This window comes from Leucopleurus acutus (genome assembly GCF_964270905.1).
Source record: "Leucopleurus acutus genome assembly, chromosome: 7".
Lineage (NCBI taxonomy): Eukaryota > Metazoa > Chordata > Mammalia > Artiodactyla > Delphinidae > Leucopleurus > Leucopleurus acutus.
The window spans coordinates 2,366,261-2,393,660 of NC_139150.1; the positions used below are offsets into that span (position 1 = coordinate 2,366,261).

Below are 27,400 nucleotides of genomic sequence, written 5' to 3' on the forward strand. Positions count from 1 at the left end.
AAAATAAATAATACCTTTACTTGTTTGTACCTTCCCCCAGCTCACCTGGGCGAGAACTAGGTTCTTATCTCTGTTATAGTCCCAGTTTCTAGATGAGGGCTTGGAGCACAGAGCTTATCCAGTGAATGTTTGATGCAGAGAGGGGTGGGGAGGAAGGGTTAGATGGATTAGTAAACGGAGGGATGATGGAGGAATGGGTGAAGGGAGAGATGAATGGGTAGAGGGGGTGATGGCTGGATGGATACATGAGAGAAAGGACGGACAGACGAATGGATGGATAAATAGATGAATCAATGGATGGATGAAGGGCTAGAGGGAGGGAGGGATCGGAGGAGGGATGAATGGATGCAGGGATGGCCAGAGGAACAGAGGGAAGGAAATGAGTGGAGGGATAATGGAGGGAGGGAGGGGGAAGAGGCTGGAGGGAAAGAGGAGTGGTCAGTGACAAGGCGACAGGAAGCCACCCGCCACCAGCACAGGAGAGGGGAGATAGAAGGGGAGGAGAGGGGAGGTAGAAAGGGAGGAGAGGGGAGATAGAAAGGGAGGAGAGGGGAGGTAGAAAGGGAGGAGAGGGGAGGTAGAAAGGGAGGAGAGGGGAGGTAGAAAGGGAGGAGACGGGAGGTAGAAAGGGAGGAGAGGGGAGGTAGAAAGGGAGGAGAGGGGAGGTAGAAAGGGAGGAGAGGGGAGGTAGAAAGGGAGGGGAGGAGAGAGGGCAGGGGGCGCACAGCTCCCCTCTCCCCCACCGCCTCCTCTGGCAGAGGTGTCTCCAGGGCTCCCTGGGAGGTTCTGAGGGCCAGGGATCAATGTCCTCTGAGACTGGCACCTGGGGCACAGAACATGGCAGAAGCCAGACTGGCCGCACCAGGCAGGATGGGCTTGGGCATCAATGAGAAGCCATGCTCCGAAGGCAAAGGGGGTCGGGACCCTCGGGTTATGCCTGTGCTACTTCATTTCATTCTCAGGCCCCCCAAAACCTCCAGTCATGAGGAGTCCCATTTCACAGATGAGGCCACTGACGCTCAGGGCGATGAAGGAACCTACAAGCGTTGGGCTTCACAGCCAGGTCCGTGCACCACCCACTTGGTGCCTGGGGCCGTCTACTCACCTGGATCCCTTCAATGCGCTCGGTGACGACGTAGGCATGATGCATGGCCACCAGCGGGACCTTGACGCCAGCCATCCTGCCCACGGCGCCTGCCCACACTCCTGCAGGCAGAGCAGACAGCTGAGCTCTGCTGGCACCTGGCGGGGGCCAGCCAGCTGGGCACCTCTGCAGGCCTGTCTGCCATGGCAGTGACTCCCCAGGTCACGCCTGGGCCCCCACCCCTAAGAAAGGCCAGGTTTAGGGGGCAGCCGGGGTGGCCACTTGGGAGCCCAGAAGAAACGTGTTCCCACCTGCACAATTGACCACGCAGGGCGTCTGGATGGAGCCGTGCTCTGTCTCCACAGCCTCGACCCGCCGCACCCCAAAATCATCCGTCCGCACACTGATGCCAGTCACCGGGCAGTTCTCGATGACCTGAGAGCGAGAAGAGCTGCTTCCAAAGCCATGTGGGCGCTCTGAGCACTGACCACCTACCCTCTCCTACCTCCAGCCCAGGCGGTACCCGGGACACCTGCTTCTGCTCAGGCAGGCTTCATGTGACCCCACTGGGGAAATGGGGTGACCACAGGGTGGAAACTAACTCCACGTGTTCCTTGACTTGGAGAACTCGTCCCCCCAGACAGAGGCTTTTTTTGAAAAAAAGAAAAGAAAAGGAGGGCTCATTTGACTGACAGGTGCTTGCGGTAAAAGGTCACATACAGTGCAGTTTGTCTCCATTTGACTTACATATACATCTTCATAGAAAAGTACTTGCAGTAAAACTACAAGGTCAACATTGGTTACCTCTGGGTGATCCTCATTTCTTCTGTCTTGCTTATTTGTCTTTTCTAATCTTTCCTACAACTATGTGTGTATTCGAGACAAAAGAAGATAAAAATTACAAGAAGAGATTTGGGGCGGGTTCACTCTTCCAGCAGGGCCAGACCTCGGGGAAGGGAGGAGAGCTGACATGGGGAACAAACCTGAGGCCGGCCGGCCTCTGCAGGATCGGATTAGAGGCTCAGGTCCTATGTGGAGCAGAGAGAACGGCACGTGTTCTCTTGCCTTCTGGTCTTGGGGTTCTTAGGCAGGAGGGGTGGGCTGGGAGCAGGGGACCCAGGGCCGTAAGGCCATTGTACCTGTGCTCCGCGGGCAGTGGCGGCCCTGGTGAGGGCGGTACAGGTGCCGGCGGGGTCCATGGTGCCGTCATGAGGCACGTACAGGGTCCCGTAGAGGTCATCCACATTCATCAGCGGATACAGGGCCTTGGTCTCTGCTGGGCTCAGCACGTGGGACTCCACGCCATAGGCCTTGCCCAACTGAGGGACCCAGAGGAAAGTACTTGAGCCCTCGGGGAGCAGACCCCCTTGGCCACTCTCCTCCCCATCTGGGCCTCCAAGGGTCAGTTCAGACCCTGTGTCCCCCAGGAACCCTTAGCCGGCCACCGTGCCCCAGCGGCCCCCGTCCCTCGGGCCAGCTCCGAGGAAGAGTAAGGAGCCCGGGTAGTGCTCGGAAGCAGGCTCTGGGGCCCCCCCGCCTCCCCCATCCAGCTCTAACATGAGCCATGCGACGTGCGGCAAGTTGCTAACGTCACCTGGGGGAATGGGGGTGATAATGGTTTACGGGGCTGACACCTTTAAAGAGCTTAGACCAGTCCCTGGCACATAAGCATTTACTGTATAACATAAATAAAAATAATCGCCGTAGGTCTGATAGTTTGAGCTTCAACCAGGTTTGATGGTCAGACCAGCTCCCCAGACGAGAGACCGCTGCAGTCCTCTGTCCCAGGCCCCGGACTGTGTGACAGACCACACCCCCGGCTCATTTGATTGGCCCAAGGGCAGCCAATCAAATGCCCCCAGGCAGCCATCCATCGGGACAGGCTCCGCCCAACTAGAGATGAGCTGAGCCAATCAGGTTCTCTCTCCGAGCAGTGGGAATGAAAAGCTGCAGAGGCCTCGCTCAGCACTTGAGCTGAAAGGTTGCCTGGGCACCTTTGGAGCCTCCATCGCAGCTGATGAGTGAGCAAGGCGGCGGGGGGGGGGGGGGGAGAGGTGGGGGGAGTAGGCAGAATGAGGCCACCTCCTAACCCCAGAGACCCAGCCCGTTCTAATGAAGCCAGGTGCCGCTGCTTCCGCCCGGGCAGAGGCACGCGGCATCCCTGTGACAATGTACCTCTGCTACCCACACAGGCCTCTCTGCCCGCTGGGCCCTGAGCCGCTCTTCAGCTGGTGCTCAATAAGGAATGACCTGCTGGAGGAGCCAGTCTCAGCCACGCCCTGGAATTTGGGGTCCGGGCCTGGCTGCCCTGGGTGAAGAATCAACTCTCCACCCCAGCAGAGGGCCTTCCACAGCGGAAGGCTTTCTCCGCCGTCTCGCCCACAGTGGCGTTCCCTCAGCCCCGGCAGCGGTGCCGGGAGAAGGGTGGTCCTTCCTCCTGGGGACTGCAGTTTCTCATCATGCATCCTGACTCCTGTGAGCACCGTGCATGCCGATAACTCCCGGTTATCGGGCCTCTCCTGCCCTGAGGCTCGGCAAACGGTGCTGCGCAACGCAACGGTCCCATTTTAAAGGCGAGGATGCCGAGGCTCGGAGGCAACGCCGCTTGGCCCAGGTGGCCCGACCAGCAAGGGCAGCACCAGGGCTTGAACCCAGATCTGTCGGGGCTCCTTCCCTGTGCTACGCTGCCCCACCCAGCACCGGCAGGGGGGCACACACCAACACGCGCCGCTCACTCGCCCGGGCGGGAGTGCACCCAGGACATGAGTCCCCGCCCTGGCAGGGGTGCACCCACCGACATGAGCCTCTTGTACTCATCCAGACGCTGCCGGTTGGACGCGATGAACAGGCCCCCGTTCTGGATCCAGCCCGTGTGCAGCCCCGTCTCCTCCCCCAGGTCGCGGCTCACCACGCGCCTCGTGTGGGCCAGAAGCTCCACCTCCACGTCGCTAGGCCGCAGCTGCCACAGCAGGCCTGGCGGGGGAGGGGCGGGGCGCCGTCAGCCCCCCACTGCAGTGCGGCAGCCCGGCTCCTCCCAGCAGGCCCGGGCTCCTGAAGACCAGGCAGTGGGCGGGGAGCGTCTCTGCAGGCCGTGGAGAGCCCCGAGCGGCTGATGAGCAGGAAGTGACGGGGTCAAAGCTGAGTTCCAGGACGTCGCCCTGGGGCAGCTCAGAGCGTGACGATACCCAAGGCTGCCATTTATGGAGCACCTCCTGTGTACTGAGCCTGTCACTGGGTGACAGAGCAGTCCTGGGAGGCAGGCGTGACTATTTTATAGTGAAATTAAGGCAGCACCAAACGGTTCTGTGCCCAGGATCACAGGACGGGTGATGATGGGGCCGGGACCCCAACCCAGGACTGACTGAGGTCCAAAGGCAGCCCCTTCACCAACAAAGCTGCTCCCTTCCGAGCAGAGTCTGGGGAGCGGGGGGGCCAGGGGAGAGGTAGCGGTGGGGGAGAGGCTGTGTGGGCCCAGCCGAGACAGGACGGTGGATAGGCAGGGGCAGTGGCGTGCAGGGCCGGCTGTGTCAGCTCTCAAGACACGTGATGCCTGAACCTCTTCTCAGCCCCACATCCAGCGACATCAGGCTCACATTGGCCAAAGTGGGAGCGTTTTCCCCGCAGAGCCTGGCAAACTCAACGCAGGGTTAAGGCAAAAGGCTGGCTGCCCTGGGGACGCGCGCACAGTAGGTGCTTTTACTATATGCCCACTGGCTAGCTGGCTGAGAACCACGGTGCCCACGGAGGACACCCCCTGATGGCCCCTTCCCCGCCCATCCTCTGCACCCCGTGGACGGCGCTCACCCCGGGTAGCTCCGTCCAGGGAAGGGGCTTCTGCTCTTTGAATACACAGCTGCCTGGGCTCCCAGCTCTGGTCTCTGCTCTGCCCTCCAGGATCCCCCAGTCAGTGTCTGCTCCCTCCTCCCCTCTGCAGCTCTTCAGAGACTCAGGGGGCACGCAGGCTCACCCTCAGAAGGACCCCGCGTCTTTTCCCCATGTCCTCCCCCTCCAGCTCAGCTGCCTCTAACAGGCCTCCGGCTGCCAACCCAGAGCTGGCCCCTGGCTGAGTCCCGTCCCTCCCGCCCCCACGTGCACCCAGGCCCCTACCCGCCGTGTGCCAGGTGGTCCCGGAGGTCAGCCGCTCCCGTTCCAGTAGCACCGCCCCGCTCACGCCCAGCTTGGCCAGGTGGTAGAGGGTCTGGCAGCCCAAGCTGCCCCCGCCGATGACCACCACATTGGCTGTGCTGGGCAGGGGCCGGCTTGGGCCCTGGGCGCCTGCCCGGGGGTCCCGGGCCTCTTTCAGGGTCTGCTGGTAGGGCACACTCTTCTCAGGGCTGGGCCGGGCCCCGCTGCTCAGGAGTCGCAGCCCCAGGCCCTGGGCAGGGCTCCGGCGAGGACAGGTGGCGGCCACACGCAGGGCTCGGCTCAGCAAGGCCATGGGGACTCAGCTCGAGCACCGCAGGGAGCTGGGGAGAGAGTCGGGGCTGCCTGGGGCACAGAGGCTCTGTGCAAGGGAGCCCCAGGGCCCCCGCGCTGTCACCCTCCGGCCGTCCTCCTGCCACCCACCCACGTCACGTGTGCACCCGTGCATTTGTCCACGTGTACTGAGGGCCTCGTACGCTACAGGCTCTGGCTGGGCCCAGGGGAGACCACGGTGGGGGCAGAAGGGGGGCAGTGTGCGTGGCGGGGCAGGGCTGCAGGGCCACAGGGTGGGTGGCGGGGAGCCTGGGGCAGGGACACCCAACCCTCCAGCCTGTACCCAGCACGCCCTCCGGGGCAACTCCCGTCTCAGCCCCAGACAGAAGTTATTTCTGCCACGTTGACTCCACAGCCCTTTGGGACCCGAGGCAGAAGGTGAGCAACGCAGCGGGGTCCAGGCCCCCGGCTCCCTCGGGCCATCTCGAATCCAGGTAGGGACTCGGAGGAGGGGCAACCAGCCTCCCTCCTCCTGGGTGACCTCCCAGTAGCCTGCAGGGCTCACCTCGCATCCCTCCCCGGTCAGAAGAGCCTCATAATTCTAAGAAGAAAACTGTGACGGGGACCCACCTTCTAAGGAGACAGGATGCAGCAGAGGTGTCTCCCCGGAGGCGAGGAACACAGAGGGGAAAGGACGCCTCAGAGAGGCTCCTGGGCCCACTCGTGGGATCAGCAGGAAAAGTAAGAGGGTTTGGCTGTGGTCGAGGGACTGAGGTGGGTCCTGCACCTACGTTAATAGCCATGATTGATATCAATTAGCCAGTTAATTAAGACCACTTCCATTTCCAAGCATGTGCCACATGGCAAGCCGGGAACACGCGTTCTCTCTGCTCGGAAGTCAAGATGACTGTTGTTCCCATTTCACGGAGCGGGGAGACTGAGGCCCAAGGAGGCCCGCCAAGGTGACCAAGGTCACAGGGCCGCCGTGTGGCCAAGCCTGCTGGCTGTCCTGCCCCCTCCCAAACTCCCAGTCCGCAGACATCTCGGGGCCTGGTCTGGGGGAGGAGAGGCTGGGGGGGGACCCACTGCCACACCCTTTCCCGCCCTCACAGGTGGGCACTGCCCACTGCACCCCCTCCGCTCCCCCGCAGGCACCCGGGCTCTCAGGTTGGTCAGGGCTGCCCTGCCCTCACCACAGAGACCCCCCCCCCCGCAGGGGGTAGGGGCAGAGGAGGGAGCAGGCAGGGGTGAGTTGAGGGGCTTCGGGGTGGGGGGTTGGAGGCTGGGGCCGGGCACCCCAGTCCCTCCGTCAGCTCTGCCCCGCTTCAGGCGCCCTGGGCACGGGGAGGTGCAGCCCGGCTCGTGTCTGCACTTACCTTTCGTCCTTGGATTTCCTTAACCTTCCAGGAGCCACCAACAGTGAGGACCTACTGTCAGAAACTCAGCGTCACGTGGGTACCCGGGAAGCCTTTCCAAGGCCAGGCATCTGCCCGCCCCCTGCCCCGCCCCCTCCTCCTGGCCTCCGACCCAGACTCCTTCTTCCCTCCCCCTGTGCCAACGCGGGGGCTGCCACGTGCTGCCACGTGCCCCTTCCCGGCGCATGGCCAGTCCCGTTCTCCCACCCAGGCTGGGGGTAGAGGGGGCACGGCCCCAGCAGGGGCAGCCCAGTGCCCTCCCGCCAGGGCAGCTGCTTCCACATTGATCTGCACTTCTGCCCCCTCCAACTCTCTCCCACCCGATTCCGCAGCCTGACCATTCATTGCCAGGGTTCGGGGTCAGACAGACCGGGTTGGCCTCGTGCTGTTAAGCGGGGCGGCCCAGAGAAGCCCTCCCCGCAGGCGGTAGGATGACGGGCCCGGGGGTGGGGGGATGGAGGGAAGGTCCAGGCACAGGCCTCAGCGGGAGAAGAAGGGCTGGGAGGGTGCCCAGGCCCCCTGGCCTCCCCCAGAGTGTCCCATGGTCGTGCCCAGCCAGCTCTGGGCCTGTCCCCACCCCGCCGGCCCAGGGAAGGGCCTGGGCCCTGCTCTCCCAAGGGCTGTACCTCCGGCCGGCCACTGCCCCTGGGCCCCGAGTGGCCTGCCAGTGCCGGGCCCAGTGGCTGCAGCAGTGCCGTCACCTCCTTCCTCCCCAGCAACAGCCAGGCGGGAAACCGGGGCCAACCCCGCCCCCACCACCCGCTGGCTCCGCCCCTGGAGGCGCTGCCAGCCCCCATCCCACCCCCACCCTTGGCTGGGGCAGGATGCACCGCCCACGACCAGGCTTCTAGGAGGCGGGCCGGGCACAGCCAAGCGGGCAGTTCTGAGGGCAGTAGCGCCAGGGCAGGTGACCTCTCCCCCTCCTCCCTAAAACAGGGGTCACAGGGTTCTGCAGGTGAACCCGTGCACCCCTGCCTGCCTGTGCCCGCCATGCTCCCCGTGCCAGAGGGAGCTTAGCACGGCCAGGTGGGCAGAAAGTGCTGGGTCAGCAGCAGCGTCGTGCCGGGGCTGGGGCTCCTTGGTGGGGTGATCCAGGGCCTTAGCACAGAGCTGCCTGTCCAGCCTCAGATGCTCACCCCCAGGGAAGGGGCGCTCACTGCCCTCGGAGGCAGGTCAGGAAGTCTGGGTTGCCCGCACCACCAGCACTGGACAGCGCTCCTGACCTGTCTGCCCTCCAGAGCTCCCAGATCCTTCTGTTTCTGGGCGAGACATCCGTGAGCCTCTGGCTTTTCCACTTCACAGCGACCAGCTTCCCAGGGCAGGGATGCCTGCCTCCATTTGACTGTTGGGGGCACCAGGGCCCAGAGAGGGGAGCCAGCTTGCCTCGGGTCACACAGCGAGCTAGTGGGGGAGCCAGACCAAGCCTGCAGTCAGACAGACGGAGTGGGGCCTCAAGCTAGGTCTAGGGCGTCTGGTTTGTGCTCAGGCAGAAGATGCCCAGAGGAGGCGTCCAGAGGAAATCTGGAACGAGTAAGTACGTCCACCTCTGACTGTGCAAAGAATCAGAATAGGTGCTGATGTAAAATAGGACCTCCTCCTCCCACTGGGTCAAAGAAAGTATTTAAATTTCTGTCAGTGAACAAAATAGTAATGCCAGCTGCTAATACAGGGAGTGACGGAGGCACGATACTGCTGTGATTAATACAGACAAACAAATATGTGTGTACTTATTCCCACTGAGCTGTCCAACTGTCTTACTGCCAATTTGTCTGCCCTCTACATTTACTGAGCACCTACTGTATGCAGAGAACTGCAGGGAGACCCAGAGGCAACTATGACCCATTCCCTGCCCTAGAGGGCCTCAGGGTCCAGGAAGAAGATGGAGGCAGGGAGGGGCAAGGTGACCACGAGGCTGGCTGTGTTGGGGGGTGGTCCTGAACAAGCTGTCCTTCTTTCCAGCAGAAACCCAGGAGGCCATCTCGGAGGAGGTGGCTGGGGGCTCTGGCCTATGTGCTGTCGCCATCATGGGGACAGAGACTGTCACTCACCCCCCCTTGGCCTCTCTGGAGGAAGGCTGGCTCCACCAGCACAAGGCTTCCCGGGGCAGTGCTGGGGTCCAGGGCAGAGAGGACAGCAGCCCGGTCACTCAGCAGATGGCAGGCTTGGCCTTGCAGCCCGAGGCAGGGGTGCCCTCCCTGGATGGGGTGAAGGACAGGTCAGAGAGGGCTAGGAAGGAGCATGACCATGTCCTCCTCAGACCCATAGACACGAGATGCCCAGGCGAGGGACACAGTAGTCACTACAGCCCCAGGACAGCAGCCGAGGCAGCCCAGACCTCTCTTTGCCCACCGCTCAAAGACAGGCAGCTGTTGCAAAATTGTCCCAAGCAAGCGGGCAGTACAGTCCCCCTGGACTTTGGACGAGGGGTGGTGGCTGGAGGGCTGGGCTTGCCTCTGGGTCAGCGTTGTAGGATTCGTCATCGATTGGGTGCTGCTTGGGTCTGGAAGAGGGCCACAGGTCAGGAGGTGGGCAGGCTCCAGCTAGGGACCCTGGGCCAGGGTCCTGCTGCCAGGCTGCTGCGCCATCTGGGCTGGTCTCCCCTCGAGGAGCCTCTTTCCCCATCTGGGAAGCAGGGACTGGAACCCCCCGGGGCTGTCAGTTTCAGGGAATTTTTGTAAGTTTCTCTGCATGTTATTACCAGGCCTGAGACACCTCCTTCTGGCCCAGACTGGCCCTCTCCACAGTCCCGGCCAGCCCTCCACACCCACCTGCTGGCCAGGCTCCCAGGGCAGAGGGAGGCGTCTGCAGGCCGCCCTCTGACTGGGCAGACGTCCAGGGTGGAGCAGGGGGACTGGCCAGAGGAGGAGGTTCCTCCTTAGAGCTCTGCGTGTGGCCCTGCAGAGGAGGGACATTAAGTAACCAGCCAACAGTACCTGGCCACATCTGACCCAGCCACACCTGGTACCGGCCCCATTTGCCCCTGAGCCTTGCCCCAGGGCACACCTATGGGGGGGGCGCGAGGGGGGCCAGCACTTCGTGTGTGTCATCTCAGGGGAGGGAGGAACACTGTTGCCCATTGTAGAGATGAGAAAAGCAAGACAGAACACAGCTAATGGGCACCAGACCCGGGCAATTCATGGACCAGGGGAGTTTCCAGAACAACTGTTGAGGGCTGCATTTGCACTGCCAAGATTTTATTTTTCCAATAAGAACCTTAAAAAAAAAAAAAAGACATCAACTCCCTGCCCATGCCTTCGTGAAGACAATGTTTTATTATCTGGGGGTAAGTGGTGGTCCTTCCAGAGAGGCAGGTGGGTGCCCCTCCCCCTAGACGCACATGCCCAGGGCAGGTGAGGACGGCTGCGGGCTGCAGCCACCTGGGCCCTACCTCCACGCACACACAGCGGGCGTGGGCAGCTGCGTGCCAGGGCCTTGAGGCTCCCACTTCACTCCGTCATTTCTTTCCAACGTTATTTGTGATGGAAACAAATGTAGGGCTGGAACTGGTCACTCTGGCCGCTGAGCCCGTGTGGGCGGGGCCAGCACCAAGATCCAGACAGCAGGGGAGAATGGGCCTTCCTAGGAAACATCGTCCCCTGGTGGCCACATGTGAGTATGACACCCCCGGGAACGCTGGACCCAGAGACTGGGGATGCAGCCCCCTGGACAGGGACTGTCCCCAAAAGGGGACCTGCAGACGGGCAGGGAGGTGGATCCCCACTGGGAGTGACAGCCTGGGCTCTGTCTGACTGTCCCGCTGTCCTCCACACGGAACACTCCCCTGGCAGGGATTACTGAATACCGCCGGCTATCTCTGAGTGCTGTGTGAGTGTCCCCCTCTGCGACTGGGATGTGTCCACTTCTTCCCATAATTCTGTGTGTTTTTGCTTTATGTATTTTGAAGCTATGCTGTGAAGTGTATTAACCTCCAGGACTGTCATAGCTAATCGTTGTTAGCGAGCATCCTTATACAGTGGGGTGCCGCTAAACGTTTAACACTTGGCTCTCCAGGCGGGGAGCGCTGGCTGACTTCTGCCGTGTACATGCCCCCACCAGGGCCAATTTCAACCTGCCGATGAGAAGGACGCCACCGAATAGAGACCTGGGAAGAGGCTACACCCTCAGCTCCCATGAGCTGGCACCAGACGGTTCCAGTGCGCCCACATAGGTTTTAGGTGCATGTGTGGGTTTTCTTTTTCTAGGGAAAGGAAAAGATCAAAACTAAATTGTTAAGGAAAATAAATTCATCAACTTGTGACTAAGGAACAGGAGTCTGAGTTAACCCACAAGGGTTGTAAAACCTTCTCAGGAAAGCTCCCCACTGCCACCCACCCTAGAGCAGGGGGAACCAGCCACCCTAAGACAGCCATCTGAGCCAGAGCCGTAATTTTAAAACCCTGTAATCTGTGCACATTTAATACATTTGTAATTTTCTTGGAAAATTTGTTAAAATTACTTTTCCAACTTGGAAAAATTACTTTTTTAAAAAACAAACGGAGGCCACACACTTTATGTCTGAATATTTTATTTAATTTTGGCTTGCCGCGCAGCATGAGGGATCTTAGTTCCCCAACCAGGGATCAAACGCATGCCCCCTGCAGCGGAAGCGCATAGTCCTAACCACTGGACCGCCAGGGAATTCCAAAATGACATTTTAAATAGATAAGTTGAAAATGCTTAGCGGAGACATAAAACTTTTGTTCAAGGAATCAATGTTTCGTTCCAGCCTGAAAGAAGGACTATGTGTGAAAAGAACAGCTACTTCCAGCCCTCTGCTTTTGCAATGCAAGCTATCAAGGTCACAAATTTTGGTTCAAGTTCAGCTTTAGTATTGGTCGACAAGTTTTGTTACGGAGTATTTTTTTTTAATTTATTTTATTTTTGGCTGCATTGGGACTTCGTTGTTGCGCGTGGGCTTTCTCTAGTTGCGGCGAGCGGGGGCTACTCTTCGTTGTGGTGCGCGGGCTTCTCACTGCGGCGGCTTCTCTTGTCGCGGAGCACGGGCTCTAGGCGCGTGGGCTTCAGGAGTTGTGGCTCAGATTAGACAGAATCAGAGAAAGAGTAGCCCGTCCCGCACCCCAGGATCTGCAGGGCAGGGCAGTAGGCATTCCCAGACAACTCCCATAAGCACTGGAACCCAAGGAGTTTGCTTGTACTTCTCCCTCTGACAAGGCCATCTTCTCCTGCTCCTACTATAAGAAGGTAGCCTTAGGGTAGGGGTGACGGTGTCATCCTCTGGAATGCAAACACACTGTGTCTCCGCCAGCAACACTGCCTTCTAGGCTCGCCTTGCAAATGTCTCCCAACAGTGCTTCTTCCTTGACCCACGCCATGTCATGCTGTGGTGTCCAGTCTGAGCCCAGCTGCCCGATGGTCCCAAAGTTTGATTACAGGTCTAGAAGTTTCGTTTGTCTAACTGGCTTGGTTATTTTTCATGGTTCCTTGGTCATTACACACAGTTCCGATCCCTTTTAGGCTGATTTTAAGCACAATTATTTTGTAGTCTGCTTGTGGATCCAATGCAGTGGCCTGTGGTGTTTGCTACCCATTTCCTTGTGTTACCTGTGCTTTGGGACAGTGAGTGTGTATTTCTCGGAACTTTCCCTCAGGGACTATTTGAGGCTGAAATTGAAAGCGGATTCTTCCAGAGATGATTTGCGTTTCCTTTTTCCGGGCACTCAGGAGTATCAACAACCTGTGATCCTACATTACGCTCTCAGCTCCTAGTTTTTCAGACCCGCAGGAAGTGCAAATTCAGGCGGCAACCTTCTTAGGTGCCAAGTTAGAGTTACACATGGTATGTGTTTCCTAGGGCTGATGTAACAAAGGACCACAAACAACAGCGATTTATTCTCACAGTTCTGGAGGCCAGCAGTCCGAGATCAAGGTGTCAGCAGGGCCGGCCGCTTCTAAGGGCTCTAAAGGAGGACCTGCTTCCATCTCACAGCCTGTTCTCCCCGTGTGCACGTCTGTCTCTCTGTCCAAATTTCCCCTTTTCATAAGGATACCAGTCATATTGGATCAGGGCCCACGCTCGTGATCTCATCTCAACATGACTACACATGCAAGGACCCTATTTCCAAAATCTGGTCACTTTCACAGGTACTGGGACTTCATTGTATCTCTTTGGGAGGGATAGAGTTGGACCCATAACACGTCCTCAGGGAAGTTTTTGCTTTTCCCTCCACCCACTGTCAAGGTCCAAGAAAAAGAATTTTCTCTGCCGTCCATGATGGCTGTGGTGGCTACAGCCGTGGTGAGCTCCCAGTCGTCTTCACGTGTAGAGAGAGGTCCACTGGGGTCCCAGCTTCAAGAAAGAGCTCACCTATTAGATTTGGTACTTTGGTGGGGGGCTGGGCTTTGTCCCCTCTCCTGCACACCCAGCCGGGCTCTATGAACTGGTACTCAAGCTCTCACTAGGTTGCGCGAGGGAGCCAGCTGGCCTCTCTGGACTCCTGCCTACACTCACCTTTTGGCTTCTGAGTGTTTCTCCTTCATTACCGGCTCACGGATGAAATCAGAAACACTTTCCCACCGCTTTTGTTGTGCTTACAAGAGAGACTGGTCAGAGTATCCAACGCACCGTTGTAGGCCGAACAACGGCCCCCCCAGAGACGGACGGCCACATCCTAATGTCCGGCACCTGTGACCACCGTTACCTCTCGTGGCAAAAGAGACTTTGCAGGTGTGATGACAGCGAAGGACCTTGAGATGGATTATGTGGGCGGGACCCATCTGATCACGTGTCCTTAAAAGTGGAGAACCTTTCCCAGCTGTGGTCAGAGGGAGACAGAGAGATGTGACCACAGAAGGGTCGGCTATACAACCCCGCTGGCTTTGAAGATGGAAGAAGGGGTTATGGTCCAGGGAATGCAGACGGCTTCTAGAAGCCGGAAAGGCCAGGAACAGATTCTCCCCTAAAGCCTCCAGAAAGGAACAGCCCCGTGCAGCACCTTGATTTCAGCCCAGGGGGACCTGTGTGGGGCTCCTGTAACGCACGGAACCCTACGACGACAGCGTGTGCTGGCAGTTTGTCATGGCAGCAACAGAAAGCCCATCTCCCTACCCACCGCCGGAAACAGACACCAAGCCTCTTCTTTTCAGGCAGCGCCCATCACCTCTACATGAGCTGTGATGAAATTGGACTATTTGCTCTTCCCTACCCTTCCTCTCTCATCTCCATCCAACTTTAGTTCGTTATCTCTTCTTTCTTAGTGTTTATCTTTATGCTGTTAAGCATACTTACCTCTATTAGTTTTCAGGTTTCAAGACCAGGTCTTGACTTCTACCTGGAAAAGATAAGAAAACCAGTGCACCTATGCTGCCTCTCACCTCCTGTCTTTTTCTCTTCCCAGAGCTTTCCTGAAATCATTTTGACATTCGTTCTCTCTAAGGGACGGGGTTTAGAATCGTTATATTAGGTTCGGAAACCAAATCTTCACCCTGTCTGAGACGTGTTCTTGCAGATAGAGGTTCAACATCCCCCCCCCGACCCTGCGGTGGAGGATTCCCCCTCCTCCGGCTCCAGGTTGGACCCCGGTCATTTCTGTAAGCAGCGCTCCCACGCGGGACAGTCCCTGAGATGCTGCGGGTGGGACGTGGCCTACTTGCTGCCTCCCGTTTAGACGTTGTGAGCACGAAGCCTTGGGCACACTGACGGGCGGAGGTCCAGGGCAAACCCAAGCTGTTCTCCCGGTTAAGGCACTTGATCTTTCGCTTGCTGCCCTATGGATTTTATTTTCTCTTTGAAGCCCAGGGTTAACCATTCTGTGTTAATTCATTCTTTTATTTCTGGAAAGTTTAAAAAAAACACATTGAAATATTTGTCCTGGTCCGTGATCTTGTTTTGATCCACGTGTGTTAAGAGTTCCCTGGCCTGTGAGGACCTGTGGCTGATGCCACGCGTGTTAGAATCCCAGGTCCCAACCCAACCCCAGGTGGCCCGAGAGCCCAGAGGCTGCCCTGGCGTTGGCTCCCGGTAGCTGCTCTGCTCCAGGTCTCTGCTCTCCGGGATGGGCCCCTTCTCTCAAGCTCAGCCTTGCATTCTGTGTCTTCCAGGGTGTTCCTGTCAACAGGGGTGGAGTGGCGGGTAGAGGCGTCCACGTCACCTCAGCAAATGGGTTTCCTTCTTTCACCCAGGGAGTGTTTCTCAGACTCTGGACACAAGAGGCCTCCACGGTGGCCCTGCCCAAGGGGAGTCTGCGGTCGTCAGAATCAAGGGGGAGGACACTCAGTGCCCCTAAGAGCCCGCAGGCAGCCACCCTCAGAGACCGGGAGTGCACGGCTCCCATCTGCTTCCCAGCGTCTGGGGTAACCTCGGGCGGGCAGGCCTGTCCCCGCTGGGCCTGCAGCCCGTCCACACGCAGGCCTGGGGCTTCCCACCCTTTTCCGGTCTCGACCCCTCAGCGGGTGCTGCTGGTGCCCTCCCCAAGGGCCCCCAGCTCCATGTTCACCCACAGCTGCCCCTCAGGCCGCCACAGCTCTCTGCTCCCCGGCCTGGAGCTTTCTCCAGGGCCGTCCAAGCTCAGGGCAGCTGAGTGCCGGCCCAGGAGCTGGTCAGCGAGGGTCTGGGCCTTTCCATCCCCTACGTGTGGACACGAGAATTCAGAACTAGAGGCTGGTTCTCGGGGAGGCGGTATGGGAACACCTGGCCTCTCGGGGGACTCAGGCCTGAGAGATTCTCAGAGAGGGGGTGGTCCACCCATCTGGTTCTCGGTGCACCAGCTTAAGCCAGGCTCCGAGTCTCCCTCGGCCCTCACCGCCCCAAGGTGGGTCCCGTCCGGTCCCATCTCTGCAGTAACAAGACCCAACATTCTCCAGGCTGTGCACCCAGCCCAGGTCCTGCATCTGCAGCCCCCGGTGTGGCCAGGAGTGGCCACATGCCCAAGCCTGGGTAAGGAGAGGAAGGGGAAGCGCTGTGTCGGCTTCTGCATCTGCCCACAGCCTCGATGGCAGCAGCTCTGGCAGCCACCTTGGGCCACGAGGTAACAATGAGGAAGGAAGCACATGCTGAAGATGAGGGGAGTCTGGGGTGTGGTGGGGGCCCCAAGCCACCCTGGGCTACCACCTCTGCACTGCTTCCCCGTAAGGGAGAAGGAAGTCTCTACCGCACTGTTCTGATTTTCTCTACCACAGGCCACAGAGTCACCCTCCAGAGAGATTATTTTTATCTCCAACACATATATATAAAGAAACATGCTCAGGAGGTGAAGGACATGCCCAAGTGGCAGGGCTGGGGTTTGAATCCCGTCCCAACAGAAGACAGTGACACCCGCCTCTGAGGGCTGCTGGAGGGGTCACAGGGCGCTGCATAGGAAGCCCGTGACCTGGGCCGGTCTGGAGGTGCCTGGTCAGTGGCCCGGCGTCACTGTCGCCCAGACCCCCAGCGGGTGGCTGAGGCCGAGCCCCCCCAAGGCCCATGTCTGACCCAGGCCACCGCCCCCTGGGCCGACAGTATCCGGACGGGGCAGACCCTTCTGGACACACAGGAATCCGGCCAGTCCCTCCTCCCCAGCATGAAAGGCCAGCCACTCCTGCAGAAAAGAACTCAGGTTTATTTGTGGTAGAAACCGTGGTCTGAAAAAAACCTATTGGCAAATGTACAGTTTGTGTTCTGTTTGGGGTCCCCACCAGCTGCGGGACCCCCAGATCCCTGACCCGCATGCGTCGGGCTCCTAAGTGTTCACAGCTAATCTCAGGCCCCAGGTCCGAAGCCCCGCCAGAGGGCGTCCCATCTCCTGCTGCAACCACCCGCGTCCCAGCCTGTGCCCGGCCCTCCTCCCCTGCTGCTTCCTGCAGTGCAAAAACCAACCCAACCAAGACAAGCTCCCTAACACACGAAAACAAAGCAAAACAGCCACAGGAACCAGGGTTCTAAATTAGGTTTTCTCAGTGTCCTTCGTTATCACGACGCCTTGTTTCGTGATGACCTCAAATATACATTATTTTCTTGCTATTATAAAATCTCTTCCTTATTATCCACAGATATATAATGGGAGTTTTGGAGGAAATAACTACCAACCTGTTTTTCCCTTAAAAAGCAAACAAGGCAAACCAAAACCAAAACGAAACGAAACAAGACCCTAAAACAACATCAGTAACAGAAACCAAAGCTTTTCCCACAACCGTAAACACGAAAGGCGCTGGCCGGCTGGTCTTCTCCCCTCCCGTCCCAGGCTCACAGCTGGGCCAGCTGTGCCGAGGTCACGTGCAAAGTGCTGGGTGCACCCTGACAAGGATTTGGGTCTGCTCTCTCCGTGGAAAATCCCTCCTTCCCCCGCTTTGCCCACCGCCCCCCAAATACAATCCTGTGACCCTCATTTCCCAAAAGCCTTTGCGGGCTGCCTTGTCTCTCCTGCCTGCACACGCCCTCTCAGACCCCTCCCCATCTACTCCCCACGCCAGGATGCTGCTGTGTTGAGCTGAGGCTGGAGATTGCAAGGCTGACCTCAGAGGAACCCCAGGGTGCAGTGTGGCCACCAGCGCCCACCCCGGCAGGGGCCAGCCTTGGCAACGCCCGACCTCGTGCAGCTGACCGAAGGGAGAGGGGGACCCGCGAAGCCCACGCTGCACCCCTAGCTTTGGCACGGAACTCGGAGGCGACAGCGTCACTGGGTCTCAGGCGGCATCCGGGCGGAGAGAAGAGGGTCCGGCCAAGCCAGCCAGAGGTCAAGGGCCAGGCGGGGTGCGGAGGGCGAGCTCGGGGGCGGAGCTTCCCCAAGAGCACTGACTTCGGGCTGTGGCCGCAGGCCCTGTTTCGTGGGCTGCAAGAGCCCTTGGAAGGAAGACTTGCCGAGGGCTAGAACCGACATCTGTGCAAAGGCTGGGAAGACCCTCAGGGACCCCCCTGCAGGACACAGGACACCCAGAGGGCCCGCCTGCTTGGGGGCGGTGGCGGGGGGCCTCCTTCTGGAGAGGAAAGTGAACAGCAGAGACCAGGCCGGCGGAAAGCCCCCTCTGCTTCCCGCCCACGGGAGGGCTGGCAAACCATGTATCCACCCGGCAGCAGGACAGGACAGACACGCACCAAGGGCTCAGGGCAAAGGACAGTACCACTGACTGGGGAGCGGGGTGGGCAGCGTCAAGGTTCCCAAGGCTCCCTCCCGAGAGAGCGGCCACCCCAGGGTCTCTGCACACCCCCGGTGCAGAGGGACAGCAGGAGGCCAGGGGGCCGCACGGGCCCCGGCGATGCTCCCTCCCTCTGTCCCCGAGCACAGCAGCCTGGCTCTGGGCCCTTCCGCCTCCCCCTGGGAGCAGCAGGGCGGAGGGTCCAGAGGCTGAGCAGAAGGGACCAAGAGGAAGGTCCCCAGCCCTCCCTGGGACAGCATATGCCATTCAAACCTAAGCTCCTGCAGGCCGTCTCGACAGGACAAGGGCAAGGTGAGCTCTGGCCTCAGCTGTCGCCCAGAGCCTGGCTCGGGACGCCGCAGGCGCTCCCTCTACTCGGCCCTCCGGTGGTGGCTGCCAGGCAGGGCTGGCCCAGATCTCCTGTATGTACAAGCGGCGTACCCAGGACAGGCCACCAAGGGCAGGCTGATGGTGGGACGGATCACACGTAGGGTTCTGAACACCCTCCCCATCCCCACGGGCTTTTGAAGACTAGAAGGTTGGCGGGCATTTCCCCTCTGAGTCTCAGAGCTGGAGACAGGCTTCAGCACCGGAGCGACTCTTCCAAGAAAATCGGCGAGTCCTGTCCGCGTTCCTGCTGTCACTGGATGCCCTCTTCTTCTACGTACGTTGAAGGAAACCAGCCAATCTGAGAAAGACGACAGACTCACGTTAAGAGTGTGTGAAGGGTGAGGGCAAGTGGAGGTCTGTGGAGGTGGGCGATTCTTTAAGAGGCTGGCGTCCTAAGGCAGGCCCACCCCCCGAGAGAGGCCCTGGAGAAGAGGCAGAGAGCCTAGCGGAGCCGAGGCCCAGGAGCAGGGGTGACCCTGAAATGCACCAGCCCAGAGCGGTTCAAGGCGACCTGCCCGCCAGCTAACTGCCCGCCAGCAAAAAATTAAATCCTCTCTGGAGGAAAATAACATCATCCAGGACCTCTATGGTCTTTTATACGCAAGCTCGGCATTTAATCAGGAACAAGTGACAGAAACTAAGAGAAAATGCAGACAGCAGAAACCAGTCTACAGGTCATCCAGGTATTGGGTCATCCATCAGGAAACGTAAGTGACTCTAACCCGTCTGCTTCAGAAAACTGATGAAAAAGCAGAAAACTGTCCCAGAGAACTGAAATCAGAAATCAAATGGAGATCCTAGAACTGAAAATTATAATGACTGAAGTTCAGAGCAGATTAGACAAAGCAGAAAAGACGACTAATAGACTGGAAGAGAAGTCAATAAAAAGTAATGAGATGGAAAACCAGAGAAAATGGATGAAACACACATAAAACAGTAAAAATATTATGTGGGCCATGGTGAACAAGATCTACCATCCATGTGAACAGATCCCCAGGAGAAAAGAGAGAAAACGGAGCAGATACACTATCTGAAGAAATTTCCAAAACTGATGTAGGACATCAAACCACACATTCAAGAAAATCTCTGCAAATCTCAAACAGAATGAATACAGAGAAAACCATACATAGGCACAGTGTAGCAAAACTGATGAAAAACAAAGACTTTTTTCCCACGGAGCCCAGTGGGGAGTCGTGCAGACACTTCCTCCAAAGGAAGCACCATAAGAACGCTGATGGACTTTTTCTACAGAAATGATGGAAGCCTGGGGACAATGGAATGACATCCTCGAAGTGCTGAAATAAAAGATCTGCCAGCCTAGACTTCTAAACCCAGTACAAAATACCCTTCAAAAATGAACTCAATAAAATGGCTCACAGAAAGGAAGCAGGTCTCATTGGAGAGATGACTGATTGCTGGGGGAAAGTGACCAAGCGGAGAAGAGAAAGCTTTTCCTTACAGTAGAACTCCCACTAATAAGTGTGTAAAAAAAGATAGAAAGTCACTATTCTCCACCACGATAGAAATAACTGAAGAGGCAAAATTCACCGGTGAATGATAAAACTAGCAGGTGAAAGTTTGATGAGGAAGAGCCTGTTTATCTGATTGCAAAGTATCACCCTGCACATTACTTATCAATTACAGTAAATTCAGAGTGGAGAAACTTGTCAGACACCACCTTAACCAAGTGATCAGAGTTAACGTCACAATAATGGGGCAAACGATAAACTTCTTGAAAGGACCCTACAGCCACTGCAAAAGAGAAAACATCCCCATTGTGGTGTTCCCACCAAAAAGTACAACCTCAGTCTAATCACGAAGAAATATCAAAGAAACCTAAATTGAGGGATAGTCTACAAAAATAACTGGCCCATACTCTCCACATTGTCAAAGTCACGTAAGACAGAGAAAAGCTGAAGAACTGTCCCAGATTAAAGAGAGTTGAGGGTCATGCCAAGTAAATGCAATTCATGATCTAGGACCAGGGGAAAATAACTAGAGAAGACACTATTGGGACAGTTGTGAAATCTGAATACGGACTGGGGAGTAGATAATTATAGCAAAGGGAAATGTCCTTGGTCTTAAGAAATACACACTACAGGTCTTTAAAGGTAAAGCACTATGATTTCTGCAACTGATTTCCAAATGGTTTAGAGAAAAATAAGTGTACGCACACACACACTTACAGAGAGAGAGAGAGAGAGAGAGATGCAAATGAGAAACCAAATGAACAAACCATTCTTAATTGGTAAATCTGGGCATACGGGAGTTTTTGTAGGACTGCAACTTTTCTTTAAATTTGAAATTATATCAAAATAAATTACAAATATTTTATAATGAAAACATTTAAAAAAGAAAGTGAAAGAAAGATGCATTCAGATGCAACAAAAACTGAGAATCTATAAGTAGCAGACTTGCACTAAAAATCATACTAAGAGGGAACTTCAGGCACCAGAAATTTGGTTTTGATTGTGTGTGTAACAATGCAGAAAGAAAAGAGGAACCCTGGGAAAGGAAAAGAGGTAAGTCTAGAAGAAAATTAACTGCTTAAAACAAAAATAATGTCTTATGGGGTTAAAAAATGTCAAATTAAGAAACACGACAACACCTGCCCAAAAGTTGGAAGGAAAATGAATACAGTCAAAGGGCGTCAGGTCCTTGCATTGTCTGGTAAGTAGTGAAAGTACTAATTTAAGGTGGTCTGTCAGAAATCAAAGTGTACATTGAACCTCTAAGGTAACCACTTAAGTAACAGGAAAAGAATGTGTAACTAACAAACTAAGCAAGGGGGGCGAGAAGTGGAATAGAAAAATTGATTAATCCGAAAGTCAGAAAGAAAGGACAACAAAGAAGGAATAGATGTGAAAAATAGAAAATAAACAGATGATGCATTTAAATCTAAATAGCTCAGTAATTACATTAAATGTAAATGGACTACCTATACTAATCAAAAGGTCAAGACTGTCAGATCAGACTGGCTTGTAAAAGTCCATTTATAGTAAGATTTTATCATCTAACTATCTTAAATATAAGAATACAGCAAAGCTGAAAGTAATACAAGAAAGAAAAAAGTATGCCATGCAAAACACTAATCCCCTCAAAAAGCTGGTGTCTCTCAAACAGCAGGTAAAGCAGACTTCACAGCAAGAAGAACTGCGACATTCCTAACAGGGTTAAAGTATCAACAACTTTATATCTAGGAATATCTAGCAACACTCTAAACCAGTGGTTCTAAAACTGAACTCTGCATCGAAATCACCTGGGAAACTGGCTGACATCGTGACTGGGGTGAGGGCCCAGCTCCAGGCGCCTCTTGGCACTTTTGAGAGCTAGCAGTCCCAGCCCTCTAGGTGGACTGCCTAGGACTCAGAGGCCTCACACTTCTGAAGGGCTGTCAGATGGAAAAAGGATCAGACCCAAGGGCCTCCAAGGTAGAGGCAGACCAGTTCCTTCCACCCGGCAACGGAATGGTAAGTGACGGGAGCCAAGTCTGTGGGAAGCTGCAGCCCCTGCAAAAACTGGACGTTTCCTAATCAGTGCTTTGTGGAGCCCAGGCACCCTGTCGGGTGACTGCCAATGGAACTGGTCAAAGCCGGGGGGCCAGACAGGGTACCAGGATAAGGAGCCATGGGGTTTCAGAATCGCAGGCTGGCTGGGGACACTGTGTGTCCCCTCCCATCTCACCAAGGTGTAAACGGGGTCTTATGGGATGGCAGGAGCCCCGTGAGGACATCCCAGCCCTACTCTCAGTCCTGCAGCCTCCCGGCCTGCAAAGAGGGTTGGGTACGTGCAAGGGACTTAAAGACTGCACCCAACATCTGTCCCCTGCCGTTTCCACGACGGACCGTAGAATAGGACCAAGCACAGATACAGCGTCACACAGGCCGGGGTCCAGATCTGAGCCAGGAAGTCGCTTCCTCACTGTGGCCCTGGCTCACGGAACCTGGGGACACCCAACCTCCTGGGCACAGTCAGAGGGCACGGGGTCGGGGCAAGGCGGTGCTGCGGTGCCAGCCTGCCGGAGCCCCACCTTCCCGAGCACCACGGGGAGGCGGAGCCCCCGTGGGGCCCAGGACCCGGGGCCGGTCCCACTCACCCGGCCGTTGGTCTCGCCCTTCCACCAGCCCTGGTCCCCACCGATGCGGCTATAGATCTTCACCACGTCGCCTTCTCGCAGCGAGAGCTCCCGCAGGTCCCGGGCAGCGAAGTTGTACCTGGCCACGGCCGTGCCGATGACGCGGGGCGTAAACACTGCTGGGGGGAGACGGGCGGCGTCACACAGCTGCTGGGCGGGGCCGCCAGGGCTGAGGGTCCTTCGGGCCGAGCTGGGTCTCTCCCCCGGGGCCCAGCCCTGTGCCCACAGAGGAGCCCATGGAGCGGAAAGGCTCTGGTGGGACAGACCAGGCTCCAATCCCAGGGCCCCTCGCTCCTCTGTGGGAGCCCCAACCTGTGGGCACGTGGCCCACCTGAGCTCCACCGTGATTAAGTCAGAGCCTCACCGCCCCACTGGGGGCCGTCACGGGCGGCGAGCGTGCCCGCGGGGATACGAGCGGGTGTTGGTGCTCTGTCACAGTTCCCTCGGAGCCTTCCCCCGTGTGCCCAGGGCCTGGGCATCACATGGCCAGTGGACAGCTGAGTGCCCGCTGCCCAGCTCCCAGCCTGCAGTCTGACAAAGTGCCTGGAATTGGACCCCAGGGCACTGCTGCCCGACTTCCCTCGTGTCCCCAACTCCAGAGCCCAAACGAAACCAGAGAGCCGGTTGGACCAGCTTGGCCCGGGACCCAGGAGTCCTGACGGACAGATGACAATGGCCCGTGATGGGAGGGGCAGCACGTGTGGCTGCTGGGGAGGGCTCTGCCTCTGGCAGTAGAGGGCCGTGCGGTCAAGGCCAGTCGAGACCTGTCCCCCTGCACCCAAGCCCCACAGGTCCTCCTTAGTGTCGCCGAGTGGGGCCCGCCCCGGGTCTGCTCCCACCTTCACCCCGAGGGGGTCGCCCAGCTGTTTGCTGCTGCCAGACGCAAAGCTCCCGGGGAGCAACGGGGGACAGTGGCTGATGAGCTGGAGAGGGGTCGTGGGGGCGAGCATGGCCGGGGTGAGGGCAGCGCCAGGCCGGACTGTGTCTGCAGGAGCCGCGGCAGCCCCACCCCCCGCCCCGCCCCCCGCCGCTCCCCTCTGCACACACCCGCCCCGCCCCGCCCCGGCTGCGGGCAGCTGCGGACACTTTCAGGCCGGGGCCGTGGCCGGCCAGGCAGCTGGCGGCAGGCCGGGCCCCCCACGCCCCGAGCAGCAGCGGTACCTGGCCAGAAGGGCACGGAGGAGCCCTGAGAAGCAAGGCTGAAGCCCTGAGGACTGAGAAAAGAAAAGTTGTAGGAAGCGCAGGAAGCTGCAAAGAGGCGAGAGAGACTGTGAAAGGGGCGCCGGGGAGCACCCACACGCCGTCCCAGGCGCGGTCCCAGGCGGCGGGGAGGGGGCCCAGGCCCCGCCCAGGGCACCAGGAGGGCAGCGGGACGGCGCGGGCCCTCGCTCCACCTCCTGCACCTGTTTCCTGGGCCACCTCCTCCCAGTGGGCGGGCTCATGCGAGGATACAGGAAACTACTCGTGCAGATCACAGCCCCTCGCCCGGCACACAGTAGGTGCTCACTAAAGGCCCGTCGCTCCTCTCCTGGCCTGCTCTGCCCCGGTGGGACCCGAGGTCCTGCGGGCCCCTGCAGCTGGAGGAAGTGGGGTGGCTGGCTCCGAGACAGAGCCCTGGGCCGGATGCCAAACACTCTGGGCCCAGCCTGCCCCTGCCCCCAGCTGGCCCCCATCTGCGCTATGGAGCCCCATCTGCAAACAGAGGTACTGGCTCTGGCTCCCTCGTAGCTGGGGTCCCTGGGCGGGGCGGGGGGGGGATGCTGGGGTACAGGGATGGATTTGAGGACAGAAGGGACCTGCCCTGTTCCCTCCCCACTCTGACCTCCAGGCAGAGGTATCGATCGGAGCAGCAATTCATAGCTGGCACTCCCCACCTGTCACATGGGGCCGCCCTGGCACCCTGGCTCAGGAGGGTGCTGGTGAAGGGCTGGGGGGCCTGGGCCACTGCTCCCTGGGGTGGGAATAGGGAAGGGGCTCCTGGCCGAGGTCAGTGCAGCCCACCGGAAGCCTTCCGCGCACGGGCGTTACCTGGGGACCGGCTGGAGGCCCTAGAGGCCACGCATTCCCGTGACTTGTAGGGGTACTTGAGCGTGGTGTCCAGCTGCTTGAAGCTCTCCTTGAGCGAGTGGCACTGGTAGTACTCTACCAACTCCTGCAAGACGCACACACTCACTGCTACCTCCGCCTCCAGGCAGTCCTCCCGGACGCCCTGCCCTCCCTCTCCCACCTCCCCAGGTTCTGACAGGGGACTCATCTCCTTGACCCCCAAAAACACCCCTCCTCCTCGCTGCCCCTCCTAGCACCCAAACTGGGGGCAGGGTGGTATCGCAAACTTTTGATCCTGCAATTTCTCTCCCAGAAGTTTCTAAGGGAAGAGTCAGGGAAGAAGGCCGGGATTGATGGACACAAATGCTCCCTGCAACACTCTTCGTAATGGAGAAAAACTCGAAACGCCCACACATCCAACACCAGGGAAGCGCCTCGGGAAAATCCCAGCGTATCCACGTGACCGAACGCCACGCGGCTACAGTGGGGCAGGAAGAGGGCGGTGCCCCTGGTGAGCATTCACTGTGTTGAGAGGTAAACTGAGAGTTGGGTCCAGTGTGGCCAGGGGCTTTGTTTGAAAAAGGAACCTATAAACCACACCGAGGCTCTCCTTAGAGGCGGTGGGGGCTCACCCTGAGACGAGAGCATCAGGTCTGGGGGCAGATCGTGGATACTCCCTGTTTTACTGGGTGTGTTTCTGCGGCCGCAGTGGGCAGTCTAAGAGCTCAAATGCTCCAGTTAGATGTTCTCCGTGCACGGAACACGTGTAGTTTAGCAAAGAAACACCAGGTCCAACTTTAAAATCATTTTAAGAAGGACTATGCCTCTCGCGGCTTTCTGGCTGGGCTGGGACAGCTGGGGGTAGGGGCGTTGGAAGCGGATGGGCTGCGTGATGCTGGTGGCCCTACTGTGTCCGCCACGGGGCTTGGGGGACAGAAGCCTGACTCGGGGGCCTGCGACGAGGCCCTCCCTGTCCCAAGGTGCCCTACGATCCAGTTTCCCTGGATCTTTCCCACACTGGGAAGAGGGGGACCCCTGCTGGGCTCTCCCCCTCTGCAAGCCCGGCCCGCAGGAGTGGGTGCAGGGGGCCCCTCCTCCTCGGTGTGGCTGCGGTGGGGGACCTGGGCCGGCGGGAGCTGCGGGGTCACGTACTGAGAGGCTTTCAAATTTCTTGGCTTCGGTGATGTGCACCCAGCTGTCCTTCTCCACCACCTTGATGTGTTTCACCTCGTCGTTGAATCTGGGCAGAGCACACGGGAGCGCCGGTCACTGCGCGAGCCACACGGCCCCCGGCCCCCCAGGGGTCCAGGCTTATTGTACGTTTGCTGAGCGAAGACCCCGGCCCTCGGCCCCCACCTCCTGCCCCTACGGCTGCAACTTCTCTCCCCGCCCCGGCCGGGGCCTGTCTCCTACCGCTTGTCCATCCCCCCATCAGGCCACCCGTCTGAAGCCCAAACTCCCGGGTCAGCCAAGGCCTCAGGCCCCGAAGCTCCCCTCCTCTCCTCCATCCAGCGCCGCTGTGATGTCCTGCCCCGGATTCCGCCTGTTCTCTGCACTGGGGACGTCCCCCTCCCCATTCCCCCATCACCTGGTGAGGCTTTCACAGCATGGTTTGTAAGTCAGAGGTCTGACCTTGGCCTGTGAGGCCCGAAGGGAGCACCCTCACCCCAGCTGTGACACCAGCTCCTAAGGTTCTCCTCCTCTGCACCCTCACCCCAGCTGGCCGGAGGAGCTCTTCCTCAGACACGCCAGGCACAAGCCTGCTGTGCCCTGGCACTGGCTGTCCCCTCAGCCCAGAATACTCACCCTCCTGCCACCCTCACGACCCTGCCTTGTGTCCAGGTCTCAGTTCAAATGTGGCCTCGTTGGAGAGCGCGCACCCCTTGCCTCCGAATCACAAAGCCACACAACGACATCACAAGTAAAGAAAACGACATGCCAACATCCCCTATGACGACGGAGGCACGAATCCTCAACGCGCTCCCTCCATATGCACATCTATACACACCAACGTATAAAGAGGCCTTTACACCACGACCAAATGGGACACTCCAGGAATGCAAGGTTGGTTTACCATCCAGAAACCAGTTAATGGAATAAACAGTTGTTATATAAGCAAACGCCCAGCTGGCCAGCCTCCTCTCCCGTGGGGCCTTGGAGAACACCCACCACTCTGTTTCTCCTGGATTCAAAGTGAGCTGAGCGTGCGCAGCCCCACCCCAGCTCCTTGGACAAGACCCGTCTGAGCCCCACTCCAGAATCCTGCGGGCCAGGCACCCAGAAGGTGCTCCACGAATTCCTATCAGGCGGGACACGTCTCTGCCACTTCACTGCTGGGTGCTGCCCCAGCCTCTGCCACAGGCCTGCCAGCACGCCTCATGCGCCACTCATCTCCCAGGGCCCTACTGAGACTCTCACTGCGGGAGGCCCCACCTGCACTGGGTCACACACCTTACGATGCTCCCACCACCCACGGCAGGTACAGCTGGTCTCTGCTTGAGGGCAAGTCCTATGTACCAGGTGACCCAGCTTGTGTCCAGCTGACACTCACTAGACGTCTGTCACTTTCAAGGCTGCAGGCGTCCTTTGGTTTTTGTATTTTAGAAAAGCCAGTGCATTTGTTTCAGGCCCAAACATTAGTGGGGCCTCTTGGAAAGCCCGTGGGGACCGTGGCAGTTTGTCCACCTAGGTGGGGGTCTCGTCCTCAGTTCTGGCTCCTCCTAGCTGCCCAGATCCCGACCCCTCCAGCTTTTCCACCCCAGGGGTCCTCCAACAGCCGTTCTGTACAGTGGGACCCTGTCCTGGATGACCAGGGCATGACCTCCCAGTAACGCAAGCAGGGGATGG

General features: G+C 58.2%; 2 protein-coding genes across 3 annotated transcripts in view; both read right to left on the reverse strand.

The window, feature by feature from the left end:
• SARDH (sarcosine dehydrogenase) overlaps positions 1 to 6,994 on the reverse strand; it is a 65,315-nt gene extending 58,321 nt beyond the window's left edge. Inside the window, exons 1-6 of one of the 2 annotated variants that reach the window (XM_082842722.1) lie at positions 6,877 to 6,992; positions 5,192 to 5,550; positions 3,879 to 4,057; positions 2,224 to 2,403; positions 1,396 to 1,519; positions 1,106 to 1,206 (exon numbers count right to left, since the gene is read on the reverse strand). In XM_082842722.1, coding sequence (XP_082698848.1) covers positions 1,106 to 1,206; positions 1,396 to 1,519; positions 2,224 to 2,403; positions 3,879 to 4,057; positions 5,192 to 5,522 — 915 coding nt within the window. In that variant the 5' untranslated portion in view covers positions 5,523 to 5,550; positions 6,877 to 6,992. Of the gene's footprint in view, positions 1 to 1,105; positions 1,207 to 1,395; positions 1,520 to 2,223; positions 2,404 to 3,878; positions 4,058 to 5,191; positions 5,551 to 6,876 lie in introns of both variants that reach the window. The other variant, XM_082842723.1, reaches the window with a different exon arrangement.
• Positions 6,995 to 16,456: 9,462 nt separating this feature from the next.
• The window catches only part of VAV2 (vav guanine nucleotide exchange factor 2), a 178,767-nt gene continuing 167,823 nt past the window's right edge, over positions 16,457 to 27,400 (reverse strand). The window contains exons 22-25 of the mRNA XM_082842727.1: positions 25,706 to 25,793; positions 24,536 to 24,659; positions 22,469 to 22,623; positions 16,457 to 18,670 (exon numbers count right to left, since the gene is read on the reverse strand). Coding sequence (XP_082698853.1) covers positions 18,623 to 18,670; positions 22,469 to 22,623; positions 24,536 to 24,659; positions 25,706 to 25,793 — 415 coding nt within the window. The 3' untranslated portion in view covers positions 16,457 to 18,622. The remainder of the gene's footprint in view (positions 18,671 to 22,468; positions 22,624 to 24,535; positions 24,660 to 25,705; positions 25,794 to 27,400) is intronic.